We start from the raw sequence: 16,619 nt of genomic DNA on the forward strand, positions 1-16,619 counted from the left end.
CAGGGGATGGCGACACATTACTAGGCCAGAGTGCCATATTGAAATTGTATCAAGCTGAGCCGGAGCAGCTCCTACTATGACTGGACAGCAATGGACTCTTTCTCAAGACCCTAACCCTTGTTTTTTTTTATTTTCTAAATGTGATTCTCAAACATAACCCGATTCTTACAGTCTTGCAATTATTTCAAAAACAATTCTGCCAAAATCTAACTACAAAATGAACTGTCACAATTTGGAATATATGAAGTCATAAGTTGCTCATTGCTGGTTTAACACGGATGGTCTAACATAAGATTCACGTTAAACGAAGAAAAACCCGAAATACTCGCAGAATATCTAAGTATGCCCTACAGAATTATCTCTAAAAGACCAATAAAACAAACTGGTACAGAAATATTTTCCATTAAAACAATTTAAACCAACAACCCAAATATAAATATGACTGATTCTGGGGCAGTAAAACCAGAGAACCTCGGCGTTTGGGGGGAATATCAAGCACTTCCTGATAGCACCTGCATAAAATAAATATATTAAATAATTAATGCTTCTGAATTAATATACATAAATGTAAAGCAAAATAGAGGCAGACACCTGGGCAAAGTTGGGAAGACACGATAAATACAGGTTAAATGAATACACACAAACAGGAATCTACACCCCATACTAAAATCATTTAGTTCAAAATCTTTAAATACCTGGTGTGGTGATGCAGACCGCGATCGTGATCTTGGCCTACATAATTCAATAAATAATAGTTCAGGAACATAACAGTTCAACAATATTACACCATCTGACCCAAATAGCAACCCAAAACCATACTAAACAATACTATAATTTGTATACCTTGAAGCCTTGATTGGGGATGCGGATCTGGATCTAGAACGTGACCTAGACAGAGATCGCTCCAATGATCTACTGCAGAATGAAACCATAGCACTTTCCATAAGTAAAAGAAATGTATAACTAAAAGAACAATAACACCAAATAGGGACAACACCTTCTATCCCTCTTAGGACTTCTACTCCTGCTGGGGCTTCTGCTGCGGCTCCTTGAACGACTACCCTCATACTTCCTCACCTATAATAGCAGCCAAAATTATCATGGAAAAATCACTCATTTATGCTGTAAAAAGGGGGGAAGTGGGAAAGGGAGAGAGGTGTGGATCTGGGAAGATCATTTATTGAAAAAGCGACAGATACAAAAGATCGCTTGTAAAATGAATCAAAACAGGTAGAAATTGTTAAGTTGACGAGCTCAGCTGAAATAAACACGCCCATAAATTAAAAAATTGTTCTACATGTGAAACACACACAGATGAGAAATTGTACAAATGTCAGCAGTTACCCGAATATAAGCTCTTGCCCAAGGGTTTCTAAACTCAGTATCATCCAGTTTCCGAATCTGTGAAATAGAATACAAGTTAGAAAACAGAATTTGGTAGCAATCTTGGTATCATTCATATATTAAACTTCATGTCTCAAAACTTACAGCATATTTCATGTCATCATAATTAGTGTAATCAACAATGCCAAAAGTCCCTAAACAGAAAAGTGATATAAATTAGTTAAATAGAGATGTATCTAGCAAGAAATGGATCAGCATATTGGAGAAGGAGAAAGAGGGAAAGACCATAGCTATTCCAAAATTAAAAGTTTAAGTATCATAAGCTTGATAGTTGTCATTGGCACAGCTTATGCTTAAAGATGTACAGTGTTGCAATGGAGACATGTAAAATCAATAAAATTAGTGCAAGACATCACAAGTTCACAACTGTATCACAGTGGAAAATCAAAGAGATGTATGTACCTTCGCTATCACGGGAAACCTCAGCAAAGCATACATCACCAGCTTTTCGCATATGATCCTGATAGCATATCCGAAACATGGTTAATGGGAGAACGGTGAAATAAGCAGTAGTTAAATGCTAAGTATGAATATTGTAAGACCTTCAAATCTTGCCAGGATGCAGAAGAGGGAAGTCCACGAACAATAACTGCATATAAATTTAAAAAAAAAAAAAACAACAACAACAACTCAGGTCAAGTGTATACAATTTAAAACAAAGAAAACTTCATGAACAAAGGTTGATCTGTAACTTATGCAATGCAGCTAACTCGTAAATCATGAAGCATATAAAGCAAAGAAAACACATAAATTTTTCAAAATGTAAAACCCATGCCAACACAGGTCAGGGTCATTGAAAATGGTAATATCATTATATGTATTTCAATTGTATGCTAAATTGGTAAGGAATCTGAATAAGGGAAGGGGGTAGGGAGCCAGGGAGGCATTTGGCATGTGCTTCAGATCCTTGCATATCAAGGATGTAAATTCTCTTAACAGACGCACCTCGGTATTCAGAATGGCGTGATACCCCAAAACGGCCCCCACCACCACCACCACCACCGCCACCTCCACCACCATAGCCACGACGATCACTTGATGATGGCCCTCTACCACCATGGGCAAGCTCCACCTAAAAAAAAGCAAAGATGGGAAAAACAACAAAAGAAACTATCAACCTAACAAGATAAAAGTTTGAACAGCTTATTACCCTTAAACGACAACCATCAAAGTTGTACCCATCTCGACCTCGAATTGCTTCTTCTGCATCTCGAGCATTGTCAAACTAGCAAGCAAAAGAAACAAGATATCATCAAACAAAGAAAGAGAACCACACACATAGAGAGAGAATTGCCAACAAAAAGGTACAAAAGTTGAGCAAGTATAAATACCTCAACAAAGCAATAACATGGAGGGCGGGGTGGAATCTTCAATTCAATATCCATGATACGGCCATACTGTAGGTAAATGAGGGGGGAAAAAAGATAATTATGTTAGTACACCAACTACCAACCCCATCCTGCTCTTACTAATTTAGATTACATTGGAAAATGAACATCGTGCAACTCCTACACAATATAAGGTACACACCTTATCCTCAAGTTAAGCATCCTTGGAAATCATTAGATATCCAAGCTAACTGAAGATAGACAGAATATAATGAAACAGATGCACCATAATGTAGTATTAAACAAGTAAAGCGACAGACAAACCTTGTAGAATAAATCTTCTATTTCTGATTCTCTTATATCCGAGGGCAGATTACCAACATAAATTGTGCGAGAAAAGCGACCACTCATATCTGGTTGAATAAGTTATAGAGTCCCTCTACAAACAAAAATAGGAAAAACATTAATAAAGAAGAAATCAGCCGCTTTATGAAGATGAGCATAATCCTGAATTGTCTATTTAATTAGTGATCATCACATTACTCTTGATGACACAAAAATAAATTAAAACCAAAACTATGAAGCAAACCAAGTGAGCAATCCTTGAGGTGAGCGGTGCTCCACAAGCTCCATTGCTCATTTGCTCCAAGATGCTCCAAAGCTATAACAATTTTGAAATAAAATTTGATCTCCTCATCCTCTCCAGAATATAAGCAGGCATACATCTTCTGAGAGTGAGCAAGAATCTCCAATTATATAAAAAAATAACAACTCCAACCCGTTTCTCCCACTCCCTCTATATATCCCTATGTTTGATTGCAAAGCTCATATTTGTCCAAGCGCTTGTCATCTATCATAAAGAAAGCATTGGTGTCATGAGATCAAATTAAGATCGGCATATACTTAAGTATTTACCTTACTCAGCTCTCTCTCTCTCTCCCCCCCCCCCTCTCTCTCTCTCTCTCTCTCTCTCCCTCTCTCTCTCTCTCTCTCTCTCTCTCTCTCTCTCTCTAAAACTATCCCCGGCAAAAAATTGCAACATCACCGTTAGTTGTACGCACTCGTTAAAGCACTAATTGTCCTGGAGAGGTAGCTGTACTACATTTCTCTCACCGACCTACGAACCAATTGTTTGAGCCACTATTACAACCCTAAAAATCACAAATTACAAAGGAATAGCTCCTAATCAAGTTTTCAGCCTCACAGATTCATTTCACCCAGTGAATAGACAACCAAAAGAGACGATAAAGTTACCTAATTTGGAGTTTTTCCTGCCTAGAACAACTTCAATGCCCAACATCAAAAGAAATTAGTAAATAAAGAATAAAATATAATTCAAGATTGAAACTTTATTCAGAATGCAACTGGGTCAATGAAACATTGACAATCACTGTCGATTCTTCAAAATCCAGAGGCAAGAATTACGATGGAATCGAAAATCTCAAGCTCACTGATGAAATCGAGGTCAAATTCACCTCAAAAACCCTAACTGAAAAGCGGGTAATCTAAAAAATCGAGGAGCAGAAGAAGCAAAATGGAAAATAAAGAAGAAGGTAAGCTTGGATGAAGAGCATACCAGAAAAGAAGACGGTCTTCAGCACCCAATCAAACCTTAGCGAAGGGTGGAAGCGGTAGCTGATGCTTTAGCTGGAAAACAAGGTCCTTTCGAAATCGATAGAGAAGGAAGAATGAAGAAAGCGAGACTCTAGGGTAACTAAAATGAATTTATGGATTATGCCATTATGGATTATGGATTACAGACGCTAAAAGAATTTGGGCTTACACCACTTGGCCCATGGTCTTATAGAGTTGACAAAATCTGAAAATATTGAGCTTGTTGTAGAATAAATAACTTAGGAAGATATAATCAATATGAAATAAGTATAAATAAAAAATACTAGTATTAATATTTACCATAATTAATATTTTATATATAGTTGTGTATATAAAAGAGAGGAAGAGAGAAGTGTGTTTTAGTAATATGAAGAGAGAGAGGAGATTTTATTAATTTCATTTTATTTTGAGAAACTGTTCTCATCTTAGAAAGAGCGAACCGTCCATTAAATGGACATCCACATCATCAGGTTTATCTTAACACTTTCCCTTTGATGACCATTTAGGAATATGCCTCGTTAAATCCTTAATAAAGAAAAATTCAATAGAAAAAAACTTTAGCAAAGTAAAAAGAGTACAATATCCTTGTGACGGGGACCGCCTCATTAAAAACCTTGTCAAGAAAAACCCAATGAAAAAAAAATCTGATCAAGGAAAAAAGAGTACAGTCTCCCCCTCTTGTCGACATCATTTAATGTCTCGAAATCGACGCATCACAATCTCATGTACCAATCTTTCAAAGGGGATTTTTGGAGTGACTTTGTAAATAAATCCGCCAGATTATCACTTGAGCGGATCTGTTGGATATCAATTGCCCCTTGATTTTGAAGATCATGAGTGAAGAAGAATTTGGGAGAATATGCTTTGTTCTATCACGTTTGATGTATCCGCCTTTAAGTTGAGCAATGCATGCTGTATTATCTTCAAACAGGATAGTTGGAGTTATCTTATGATCAATCAGTCTACATGATGACAGAATATATTGAATCAAACTCCTCAGCCAAAAACACTAGTGACTAGTTTCATGAATCGCTAGTATTTGAGCATGATTAGAGGAGGTTGCTGCTATCGTCTATTTCGTGGACCTCCATGATATAGCTGTACCACCATATATGAATAGGTATCATGTTTGAGATCTCCCTTTCTGTGGATCAGACAAGTATCCAGCATCTGCATAGCCAACTAGTTATGACTTGGATCCATAGGGATAAAACAATCTCATATCAACCGTTCCATGAAGATATCGAAAGATTTGTTTGATTCCATTCCAATGTCTTCTGGTCGGAGAGGAACTATACCTTGCTAGTAAATTCACCGCAAATGATATGTCAGGTCGTGTATTATTAGCAAGATACATTAGGGCTCTAATGGCACTAGGATATGGTACTTCAGGACCAAAGATATCTTCATTTTCTTCTTTAGGATGGAATTGATCATTTTCCATATCCAAAGATCTTACAATCATTGTGGTACTCAAGGGATGTGACTTATCCATATAAAATTTTTTCAAGATCTTCTCTGTGTATGTTGTTTGATGAATAAAGATCCCATTTTTTATATGTTCGATCTGCAGGCTGAGACAAAATTTAGTCCTTCCAAGATCTTTCATCTCAAACTCTTCTTTTAGAGTTTTTATAATTGTTGGAATCTCTTCAGGAGTCCCAATGATATTTAAATCATCAACGTACATAGCAATTATAATGAATCCAGATGCAGATTTCTTTATGAAAGCACATGGGCAGATATCATTATTCTTAAATCCATTTTTGGCCAGATACTCAGTAAGACGATTATACTACATTCGTTCAGATTGCTTTAGACCATATAAAGATCTTTGCAATTTAACTGAGTAAAATCCCTGTGAATATTCATTGGATAGTTTAGATATCTTTAGTCCTTCAGGAACTTTCATATAGATATCACGATCTAATGATCCGTATATGTAGGTTGTTACCACATCCATTAAATGCATATGCAGTTTATGATATGCAGATAAACTGACCAAATAACGCAATGTTATTACATCCACTATAGGGGAATATATTTTTTTATAATCTATAATGGGCCTTTGTGAAAAAACTTGTGCTACAAGTTGAGCTTTGTAGCGTACAACTTCATTTTTCTCATTTCTTTTTCTCATAAATACCCATCGGTATCCAATAGGTTTTACATCTTCTGGTGTATGGACTACAGGTCCAAAGACTTCACGTTTTGCAAGTGAGTCTAACTCAGCCTTCATGGCTACTTTCCATTTTGGCCAATCATTCTTTTGTCGACATTCTTCGACTGATCTTGGCTCAAGATCCTTATTTTCATGCATGATATTTAATTCCACATTATATGCAAATATTTCATTGACAATTGTCTTATTTCGGTTCTATTTCTCTCCTGTAAAGACATAATTTATCGAGATCTTGTCATTTTCACAATTTTCAGGTACCTGAACGTCTTCTGGCGCTAAAATTATATCAGAATTTTGGACAACTGCAGGTGTCTTTACTATGTCTTTTTCAATAGGAATAGTATTTACCTCTTTTCTTTTTTGAGAATTTTTGTCTTTGGAACCGACAGGCCTGTCACGCTTCTGGCATGAAATTATTTCGGTGGCTATTTGTCCGACTGGGACCTCAATTCAAATTAGAGCATTTTCCGCTGGTATATAAGATTTGGTTATCCTCTTTGTATCGAAAAATGCATCAGGCAATTCATTTGCTATTCTTTGCAAATGTATAATCTTTTGAACTTCTAGTTCACATTGCCCTGATCGAGGATCCAAATGCATCAAAGATGATGCATTCCAATTAAGTTCCTTTTCATGAAGCTTATTCTCTCCCTCTAATGTTAGAAGCTTTGATTCATCAAAATAACAATCTGCAAACCGGGCTTTAAATACATCACCAGTTTGTATCTCAAGATACCTTACTATAGAGGGAGAATCATATCCAACATATATCCCCAATTTTCTTTGAGGTCCTATTTTGGTGTGAAAAGGTGGTGCAATTGGAACATATATCGCACACCCGAATATTCGTAAATGGAAAACATTTGGATGCTGGCTAAAAGCTAATTGCACAGGAGAGAACTGATGATAACTTGTTAGCCTCAAACAAATAAGTGCTGCGGCATGTAAAATAGCATGCCCCCAAGCCGAAGTTGGGAGATTTGTTCTCATAAGTAAGGGTCTAGCAATTAACTGGAGGCGTTTAATAAGTGATTCTGCTAACCCATTTTGTGTATGAACATGAGTTACTGGATGTTCAACACTTATTCCATTAGCCATACAATAAGCATCAAAGGCTTGGGAAGTAAATTCACCAGCATTATCAAGACGAATTGCTTTGATTGGATTTTCTGGAAATTGTGCTTTTAATCGAATAATTTGAGCAAGTAATCTCGCAAACGCCAGGTTGCGAGAAGACATTAAGCACATATGTAACCATCTTGAAGATGCGTCTATTAGGACCATAAAATATCTAAAAGATTCACATGGTGGATGAATAGGTCCACATATATCGCCTTGAATCCTTTCTAGGAATTCAGAAGACTCAAATCCAATCTTTACTGGTGATGATCTTAAAATTAACTTCCCCTGAGAACATGCAGCACAACAAAATTCACTAGATTTAAGAATCTTCTAGTTCTTTAGTGAATGTCCATGGGAGTTTTCAATAATTCTCCTCATCATGGTTGTTCTCGGATGACCCAATCGGTTGTGCCAAGTTATGAATTCATTTGGGTTAGTAAACTTCTGGTTTACAATGGCATGTGATTCAATTGTACTAATTCTAGTATAATACAACTCAGATAAAAGTGAGGGTAACTTTTCTAATATAATCTTTTTATTTGAATCATGGGTTGTGATATACAAGTGCTCATGATTTTTCTCATTCATTATTTCAATATGATATCCATTTTGGCGAATATCTTTGAAACTCAACAAGTTTCTCAGAGACTTGGTAGATAATAGTGCATTATTTATTATGAATTTTGTTCCTCCAGAAAACAAAATTATAGCTCTTTCGGAGCCAATAATAATATTAACGTATTCTTCTTTTGGCACAAGATGGGTAAAATATATACTATTTTTGAGAATGGTGTGCGAACTTGCACTATCCGCAAGGCAAACATCTTCACTATATGTCCTTGCCATTCTCTTCAAAGACAAAAAATAATAGAATGAGTAGAAATATCTGCTCAGTAAAATTATTTCTTTGATTGAAAATATTTTTATAAGAAGTATAGTATTTACTAAAATTTTATTATTATTAGCACATTCAGTAATATTGAAATTCAAATGCATAAAACTTAACAAGAAGTTTCTTATATTATTTATTCACATGAACAGTTACACATATTAAATTATTGAATGATTGATCAAATGGCCAATATTTCCTTCAGGATCCTCAAAGAAATCAGATACATCATAATGAGTGGTGGAATTTTCAGCATCATTTGAAACAAAATTCGACTCTTTTCCTTTGTCGTCTTTTTTCAAAGATGCTTGATAAAGATCGACTAGGTGCCTTGGGGTACGACAGGCATGTGACCAATGACCCTTTCCACCACAACGGAAACACTTATCCTCTGTTGATTTATTTTGCCAGAGTTTCTTACTTTATCCCACTTCTGGTGAGATCCTGATCCTTTCTTGTGAACATAATTTCTTTTCCTTTCATAATTTTTCTTGTTACTAAAACCTTGCCATTTACCTCTTCTGGGATAATGATTTGCCGCATTTAATTCAGGAAATGGAGCGGCGCCAGCTGGGCGCGCTTCATGATTTCTTAAAAGTAATTCATTGTTGTGTTCAGCAACAAGAAGGTAAGAAATTAACTCAAAATACTTTTTAAATCCTTTTTCTCAATACTACTACTGTAGGAGCACATTCGAGGCATTAAAGGTTGAGAAAGTTTTCTCTAATATATCATTATTAGATATCTTTTCCCCATATAATTTCATTCGTGAGGTAATTCGAAACATTGCTGAATTATATTTATTTATGGATTTAAAATCTTATTGACGCAAGTGCGTCCATTCATATCGGGCTTGAAGAAGTATCACTGTCTTTTGATGATTGTATCTTTCTTGAAGGTTTTTTCACAGATCTTCAGGATCTTTTAATGTGAGATATTCATTTTTCAATCCTTCGTCAAGATGACGACGAAGAAAAATCATGACTTTGGCTTTATCCTTCTCGGATGTATTATTTTCAGCTTTAATGGTATCTCTACGATCCATTGAATCAAGATGGATTTTATCATCTAGTATTCATGATAAATAATTGTTTCAAGATATATTAAGAGTATTAAATTCAAGATGAGAGAGTTTCGACATAACGAAATTTTGTTACCTAGAGTCTTCCTAAAATTTGATTAGAGTCTCGTGCTGATAACGTGTTGTAGAATAAATAAGTAACTTGGGAAGATATAATCAATATGAAATAAGTATAAATAGAAAATACTAGTATTAACATTTACCACAATTAATATTTCAATATAAAATATTTCGTATATAGTTGCGTATATAAAAGAGAGAAAGAGAGAAGTGTGTTTTAGTAATATGAAGAAAGAGAAGATTTTATTTTCATTTTGTTTTGAGAAACTGAATTCTTATCCTGAAAATAGTGAACTGCTCGTTAAATAAGCATCCACATCACCAGGCTTATCTTAACAGATTTTACAAATTTTGATATGTAATTCTCTTTCATAATACTTGTTTCAGAACGTTTAAAAGCGAAACTTACTAGTTTATCCCCGCCATTTGCATAGGAGAGTAACTTTCTGTTTTCAATTTGTAGGATTGATTTATGTATATATTCAATTAAATAAAATTACATATTAATTAAGAAAGCCTAAATTTTATAATAAAATTTATTGTAAATTTATTTTGTCATATATTATTCATAAACACTTATTATTATTGTAGGGAGGAATAAAAAAATGGTAAAAACTAAAAAAAAAGGTAAAAAATAGAATATTCTAAAATATATATATATAATGTAACTCGAAAGAATAAGAGCAACTCCAATAATAAAAGAATTTGGAACCATATTTACTGTCAGTAAAAAATGAAGGTCTACCATTAAAGTAAACAAAAAGAGAATTCTTTCACATACTTCAAAGTTACAGAAATTCTATTTAGAGGGATTTACTTTCTTTTAATTTAACCAATAATATATAGACATCAGTTTATTAAATTAAAATAAATAAATAATATTTTGTTAATAAAATTAATACTTTATATACATATATGAGAAACCGTTACTTATATTAACTTTATATATATTATACTTTACGTATATAATTAATTATTATAATTATTAATAAATTAAATATAATTTAATTATTTAATATAATTATTTTTAAAATAATTATATTAAATAATTAAATTATATTTAATTTATTAATAATTATAATAATTAATTATATTTTATTTAATTAATAATTTATATTAATTATTTAAATTATAATTAATTAAATTTATTTACATAAAAAATATTTTAATTTTTTACATATTATAAAATAATTTTTTGGTGAGTTGTTTATTTTTATTTATGAAATTTGAAATGCTAACCACATTAAGAAATTAGCCGTTGCAAAATTAGCCATTACTATGTTACCGTTATTATTAATAAATTAATATTTTATTACTCTATATATACTACTTACATACACTTCTATTCTCATACTTTCTTCTACTCTTCTTCATCTTCTTTCAAAGTTTACGAAATCAAAGTTCTACTGCTATTATTTTTTGTTCGAAAAAATGGATTCAAACCAACTCAACTCTTTTTTCAATTATTTACAAAACTTTTCTCAAACTCCAAATACCCAACAATCTCAAACCTCAAATTCTCAAATTCCAAAACAAAACTTCACACTACCAAATACATTTCAAAATCCAAATCCACAAAATCTTTCTAATTTTAATTTTCAAGCTCCTTATAATAATCAAATCCTATGTTCCAACCACAAAATCAAAATTCACAAACACCACATTTTCTATTTTCATCCATATTTAACCCCTCTATCGAAAATGTTACTCCAACATTCTTGTCGCTTTCAACTCAATTCAGTGCATCGAGACATAGCTCATCTGGTATTTGTGGCTCTTCTAACCTATCCCCTCAGACTCCGATACAATCTAGTCCAAATTCTTAATATACAGATTTTGCCAGCCCTCGTGGATTAGATGTTATCGACCTTAATGAAGATGACATTGAAAATCGTAGGCAAGATAGTATTCAACACTGACAATGAAAAAAGGACGAGATATTGATCATTGCATGGTTGAATGTTTCAACCGACCATATAATTAGTACAATGGTACCGACCAAAAGGGCGAAACATTTTGGAGTCAAATTCACTGTTATTGTGTGGAATTTAGCTCTGACATAAAAAGGGGAAAGTTGCATATAAAAAATGATGGTATAAGATCAATAAGGCAGTTGCACAATTTGTTGGTTGCTACGATCAAGCTAGTCGAAACCAAGGTTGCGAGAACCGGACCGGTCATCGAACCGGTCAAGTGACTGGTTCAATGGTTCAATAGTTCAACCGGAGTTGAACCGTAGTTGAATCGGTTTAATTAAATATAAAGTAAAATTATAAAAAATTCAATACATAATTTTAAAAAGTTAAATGCAATAATTTTTAAACTAATAAGATTCAAAATTTAACAATTTCACAAAATAAATAATACATAAGTTATCATTAAAAGGTCATAAATAACCTCAAATATGAAAGTTTATAACTAAAAAAATTAAAACGCACATAAATGACAAACACAATATTTTGCAACCAAAAAAAACAATATTCAACAAACAATACTTCAACTAAACAAAGACACTAGAAGTCATAATATTAAGTGTTCCGATGTCTCCATCATAAATAGGTAATGCAAAGCTAGCATCTCCATCATACTGTGCCTTATGATTTTTATCATATTTCACAGTGAAATATTCCTAAGCGAGGTCAGATTTTCCTCGAGAGGAACCTGTCTGAGATTCTTGTACAGCATTATGTTGTTGTTGCTGATCATTTTGTGACTATTTCATCTAAATTTAGAATGCCAGCAACCCAGAATCCAGAGCAATATATAAATTTATAGTTCATAGTTCATACAATTTATATGGCTAACAAAATAAAAAAATTGAACAGGGCAGAATTGAAAAGATAAAAAAATTAAAGAACAGAGCAGAGTAGAATTTTCAAATTTATTCAACATACGAAGTTACGAACAGAAGCCAGAAAAATTTATTCAACATACGAAGTTATGAACAGAAGCCAGAAAAATTTATTCAACATTTCAACAAATTTATTCAACATACAAAAAATTGAAGAACAAATTTATTCAACATATGAACAGAAGCCAGAAACCCAGAACTTACCGCAAGAGAAGAACGAACAGAAGCCAGAAACCCAGAAGCCAGAAATCCAGAACCCGCAACAGTGCGCGACGACCCGCAACCAAAACCCAGAAACCCAGAAACCCAGAAGCCAGAACCACAGAAGCCAGAAACCTAGAAGCCGCAATGGTGCGCGACGACTCGCGATGGTGGGAGTGTTCTTCACAGCGTGCGTCGGTTGTCCGTCGTATGCAGAAGCTCTAGCCTCGAGCTTAGGGTTGGGAGTGGAGTGTTCTTTGAAGATTTTGGGAGATTAGGGATTGATTTTGGGTAAACTGGTGCTTCTACCCACGTTGTTCAGCGCTTCAGCCTGTTTTTCTTTTTTTTTTTAATAAAATAGCCAAACGACGCCGTTTCATTAGCAGCAGGGAAAACCGGTACTTGAAAAAATCGGGCCGGTTCACCCGGTTTGCTGGTTAACCACCGGTTCGACCGGTTTTTTGCAGTGCGGTTCTGCATGTGGACTGGACCGGCTAGATGACCGATTTTCGGTTAACCCGGTTGAACCATCCGGTCCGGTCCGGTGTTCAGAACATTGGTCGAAACATAAGGAGTGGTTTGAATGCTAATGATATAAAGGAGTTGGCCTATAAACTTTATTCCACAAATTATGGTAAAAAATTCACGTTTTCAATAGAGATCGAGAAGTAGGACATGATTGCCTTTTTCAAGATTACTTTGCTGATGAGCCAGTGTATGCTGACATTTTTCGATGAAAATTTCGAATGAGAATATATGTGTTCCTTCGGATAGTAGATGCTCTCTCAAATATCTATCTGTATTTCCAACAGAGGATCGATGCAACTGGGAAAAGAGGCTTGTCACCACTCAAAAAATGTACTGCTACGATACGGATGTTAGCATATGGCGTAGCTGCTGATGCCATTGATGATTATGTGCACATAGACGAGAGCACTATAATTGAATGCTTGAAAAAATTTGTTGGTGGTGTCATTTTGGTGTTCGAGGATGAATACTTGCGAAAACCAAATTCAAATGATGTACGACACCTGCAACAAATGGCGGAAGGTCGTGGCTTTCCTGGCATGTTGGGTAGCATTGACTGCATACATTGGCAATGAAAAATTGTCCAAAAGCATGGAAAGGTATGTACATGAGTGGTTATCGTGGAGTTGCAGCCATAGTACTTGAGGTTGTAGTATCTTCAAACCTTTAGATATGACATGCGTTCTTAAAATTTCTGGTTTAAATAATGATATCAACGTGTTAGATCGTTTACCAGTATTCGATGATATTCTAATTGACCGTACTCTGGAGGTAAACTATACTATTAATGGTAATAACTATACTCTGGGATACTATTTAGCATAAGGTATTTATCCTGAATGGGCCCCATTTGTCAAATCAATCTCAAAACCACAAGGGGAGAAACGCAAGTTATTTGCACAATACTAAGAAGAAAAAAAAAAGATGTAGAGCGAGCATTCGGAGTGTTACAAGCACGCTTTGCAATTATACGTAATCCAGCGCGCTTTTGGAAAAAGAAGAAACTTGCAAACATAATGCGAGGTTGTATTTATTGCATAATATGATTGTTGAGGATGAAAAAGACACTTATACAGGAAATTTTGCTAAAGGCTTAGAGTATGACGATGTCGAAAACGGCTTATCACAATCTTAGTTAGAAGAGGAAGATTTTGCATCATACCATCAATTTCTCCAAAAAAATGCCCAATTTCAAAATAGGCAGCAGCATAGACAGTTGAAAGAACACTTGATTGAACACATTGGTAATTTCACAATACTTGTTCTTAACTCTAGAGCTTAACTATATTTTTTTATATTAAGTAATCTTACAAATTAATATAATCTCGAATTATATATTGTGTATTATTTTTATATATAATTTTTTAATAATAATATTTTTTAACAATGAATTATTTTTGAATTTATAAATTTAAAAAATATTATTAAAAAAATAATAATTATATTAATTTTAATTATTTTAATTAATTAATTAAGTGGGATCATAATTAGGACTAAAGTTAGTTCTTCCTAATAAAAAAGAGAGAGATACTTTGAGTTTTTATTTACTGTTTATAAGGCAAAAATTGATATGAAAATACTTTTTATGATAAGTGGATTATAAATAGAAATTGGGATGAGTTTTCTATTGGAGACGGTCTAATGATCCATAATAAAAGAGATGTAACAAAAACCCATTGCCTGATGATTGAAGTTTTTTAAGTTTTTTAGACTTGTATGCAGTGAAAAATATTAATATTTATATTTGAAAGCTTTTTTTTAATTCTTTTCAAATAAATTTTGAGATACCAGTTTTAATAAGAAAATAAAATGCCTATCGGTCGGACGACCTCCCCACACTTAAAAGTTTGCACCGTCCTCGGTGCACTAAAAGATGAGCAAGGGGATATGGCGACTTTCCGAGTTGCTACCTTCATCTGGTAGGTCAACCGGTGCTGCGTGTTCTTCCTTCCACTTTTATTTTTGCTTATGGTGCATCGATCATGAAAAACAAAATAAACACCGTAAGATGAAAAAATACAAAAGCAAGGAAGCGTGAATTGTTGGAATGAGGTAAATCACTATAAATGAGTGAGTGAATTAGTGTGACAATAATGAAAAATAGTTGTATGGGTTCTAAAATTGCGCGCGGTTTAGAACACACACACACACGCTAGTATAAAAAGCTATGTCACATTTACACAAAAGAAAGCATACACTTCACTCATTCTAGTGTGCTTGAGATACTTTAAAAGACTTGTAGGCTAAAACAACCCAACAAGTAGTGAAGAGGCATAAAAGCATTCAAGCAAAAATCAAGCAATTGTGGAATTGGATAATGCATGGACATTGATTGATGTGTAAGTAAATTTGATGATCAAAATGGTATAGAGAGCTCACACATCAAACAATGACACATATTGAAGTTGTTGTATCACCTAAGTGACATAGAGGTGAAACACATGGATGCTATGGAACTTAGGAAAAAGAAGATAGAAGTGGAAATCAATCACATAGCACGCATGGCCCACAAAGCTTTACAAAGCTCAAAAATATGTCATTAGGTAAGCTTTCGATCCAATTTCACAATTCTACAATCTCAATGCATGAAATAAGTGACGTGAATAAGGGTAAACCATAAACAGGCATCACCTAAAAAAAATGCAATGATAATATACAATTGCCTAACAATAGATGATGAATGCATGGTGGCCAAAACATGCAATTTAAAAGAGTTAAGAAGCATGAAGGCAATGTAACATGTACTTGGTATTTAAGAGCATTAAACATGAAAAGTTCCGAACCAAGTAACCAAATATAACCTCAATAAAGAATCCAACAATGACAATTAACATCAATGATGTTAAACTAACATCCTATCAATAAGCAGCAGCAGTAAACAGTAAACAAGATTAGTAATCCAACACTTATAATGAAAAACAAAAATTAAACAAAAATTTAACTTAACTAACTAAGAAAAATGGTGTTATATGATGTTTGGTAGTGTTGGATGATGTTTGAAGGGTGGAAAGAAGAGAAGAGAGAAGAAAGAAAGAAATGGAAAGAGGAGAAGAAAAGAAGGTGAGTGAAACAGGGCAATCCACGCGTGCGCGTCATATGCGCGTAAGCATGGATTGATGAAATGGAAGCGACGTGTACGCGTGCAGTGCGCGTACGCGTGCATGGCGAAGCAGAGAGTTGGCGCGGACGTGCAAGGTACGCGTTCGCGTGCCTTGGGGCACAAAGTTGGCACACTTCAGGCACAACTCTCGGGTGAATGTATGGGAAGTGGAAAAATTCAATCCACGCGTACGCGTACATGGCGCGTCCGCGTGGATGGTCGAAATTGCTTGATTCACGCGTACGCGTGGAGTACGCGT

General features: G+C 34.3%; 2 protein-coding genes across 5 annotated transcripts; one reads left to right on the plus strand and one right to left on the minus strand.

Annotated features, from left to right (window-relative positions):
- Positions 1-213: 213 nt before the first annotated feature.
- On the minus strand, positions 214-4,507 carry SR34A (SER/ARG-rich protein 34A). Of its 4 annotated transcripts, none has more exons than XM_088508938.1 (14): positions 4,309-4,465; positions 3,322-3,582; positions 3,057-3,171; positions 2,736-2,801; positions 2,555-2,629; positions 2,350-2,476; positions 1,947-1,993; positions 1,807-1,864; positions 1,489-1,538; positions 1,345-1,401; positions 998-1,077; positions 844-912; positions 696-732; positions 214-512 (listed from the first exon to the last, which is right to left on the minus strand). In XM_088508938.1, the coding sequence occupies exons 3-14, from the start codon at positions 3,141-3,143 to the stop codon at positions 492-494; spliced, it is 774 nt and encodes a 257-aa protein (XP_088365064.1). In that variant the 5' UTR covers positions 3,144-3,171; positions 3,322-3,582; positions 4,309-4,465; the 3' UTR covers positions 214-491. The 4 variants fall into 4 exon arrangements, with proteins under 4 accessions (XP_088365064.1, XP_016180763.1, XP_016180762.1 ...); XM_016325277.3 differs by having other exon boundaries at positions 844-915; XM_016325276.3 differs by lacking the exon at positions 3,322-3,582 and having other exon boundaries at positions 844-915; positions 4,309-4,507.
- Positions 4,508-13,230: 8,723 nt separating this feature from the next.
- On the plus strand, positions 13,231-13,835 carry LOC148581044 (uncharacterized). Its single transcript, XM_088492299.1, has 2 exons — positions 13,231-13,366; positions 13,510-13,835. Exons 1-2 carry the CDS (start codon positions 13,231-13,233, stop codon positions 13,833-13,835), a joined length of 462 nt encoding a protein of 153 aa, XP_088348425.1.
- The last annotated feature ends 2,784 nt before the right edge of the window (positions 13,836-16,619 follow it).

Source organism: Arachis ipaensis, chromosome B10 (genome assembly GCF_059453495.1).
Source record: "Arachis ipaensis isolate K30076 ecotype BB chromosome B10, ASM5945349v1, whole genome shotgun sequence".
NCBI classification, from domain to species: domain Eukaryota; kingdom Viridiplantae; phylum Streptophyta; class Magnoliopsida; order Fabales; family Fabaceae; genus Arachis; species Arachis ipaensis.

Bases quoted from the DNA above. Each gene is read 5' to 3' on its own strand.
- SR34A (XM_016325276.3), bottom strand. From the start codon at position 3,143: ATGAGTGGTCGCTTTTCTCGCACAATTTATGTTGGTAATCTGCCCTCG. The intron at 1,078-1,344 runs GTAACTGCTGAC...CTGCTATTATAG, and splicing joins GGGCAAGAGCTTATATTCGG to GTGAGGAAGTATGAGGGTAG. The intron at 733-843 runs GTATACAAATTA...TGAATTATGTAG, and splicing joins TCCCCAATCAAGGCTTCAAG to GCCAAGATCACGATCGCGGT.
- LOC148581044 (XM_088492299.1), top strand. From the start codon at position 13,231: ATGACCGATTTTCGGTTAACCCGGTTGAACCATCCGGTCCGGTCCGGT. The intron at 13,367-13,509 runs GTAAAAAATTCA...TTCGGATAGTAG, and splicing joins ACTTTATTCCACAAATTATG to ATGCTCTCTCAAATATCTAT.